Source organism: Propithecus coquereli, unplaced genomic scaffold, assembly GCF_000956105.1.
Source record: "Propithecus coquereli isolate 6110/MARCELLA unplaced genomic scaffold, Pcoq_1.0 Scaffold3407, whole genome shotgun sequence".
In the NCBI taxonomy this organism is placed as follows: domain Eukaryota; kingdom Metazoa; phylum Chordata; class Mammalia; order Primates; family Indriidae; genus Propithecus; species Propithecus coquereli.
The window spans coordinates 3,087-4,050 of NW_012149072.1; the positions used below are offsets into that span (position 1 = coordinate 3,087).

The 964-nt window shown below is 54.0% G+C and overlaps 1 protein-coding gene across 1 annotated transcript in view; it reads left to right on the forward strand.

Moving 5' to 3' along the window:
* Positions 1–173: 173 nt before the first annotated feature.
* LOC105815656 (suppressor of IKBKE 1-like) overlaps positions 174–964 on the forward strand; it is a gene marked incomplete at its 3' end in the record, with an annotated part of 3,153 nt that continues 2,362 nt past the window's right edge. The window contains exons 1-3 of the mRNA XM_012650856.1: positions 174–418; positions 655–760; positions 843–931. Coding sequence (XP_012506310.1) covers positions 260–418; positions 655–760; positions 843–931 — 354 coding nt within the window. The remainder of the gene's footprint in view (positions 419–654; positions 761–842; positions 932–964) is intronic.

The window sequence follows — 964 nt, forward strand, 5'->3', positions numbered from 1 at the left end:
GCCCTTAGTCGGCTTGACCACCAGGTGTGGAAACAGGAAATCCAGCGGATGGCAAGGGCACGCCTCTGGCTCCGCGCAGGGCGTGGCCGCAGATTAAACCAGGTCAACCCCCGGCTAAACTGCCACTGCGCAGGCGCACATCACGGCTCCCAAGGCGCCTTTGAAACCTGCCCGGAAGTGACGCCCGTAATGGTGAGACAGATTCAAGGAAGATTTGAGCAAATCGCACGGTGAGCTGGACGGGGGTCGTGCCGCCGCTATGAGCTGCACCATCGAAAAGATCCTGACAGACGCCAAAACGCTGCTGGAGAGGCTGCGGGAGCACGATGCGGCCGCCGAGTCGCTGGTGGATCAGTCGGCGGCCCTGCACCGCCGGGTGGCGGCTATGCGGGAGGCGGGGACCGCGCTTCCGGACCAGGTCAGGCAGAGGGTAGGGGTCCGATGCCCTCGGGTTCTGGGCAGGTGAAAGGTGGAGAGCGAGGTAAAGTGGGGACTCGGCCTGGAATTTATTCCCCCGGCTTCAGAGGGCGGCGTTGAGACCTTTCTATGGGGTCGGGACCAAGAATCCTGTCTTGGAGCCCTGACTCCTGCCTCTTCGGTTGTATCTGCCGCTATTCTGTTTATGGCGTGCTTAGTCTGTTTCTGTTTGTCCAGTATCAAGAGGACGCATCCGATATGAAGGACATGGCCAAATACAAACCTCACATTCTGCTGTCCCAAGAGAACACACAGATTAGAGACTTGCAGCAGGAAAACAGAGGTTAGTCAGGCCTTTTTGTGTAGTTATTATTTTTTTCATATCCGGTAATAGTTTGAAAGTTCTTGTAAAACTCCCTTAACAGTTGACAAAATTGCACATCCTATATGTATTTCCAAGGCAATACTTTTAACAGGAGATTTATCCCGTGCTGGCCTATTAACAATAAAGTCTGTGAGATTACCCTTTTCAAGGTTATCTGACTGT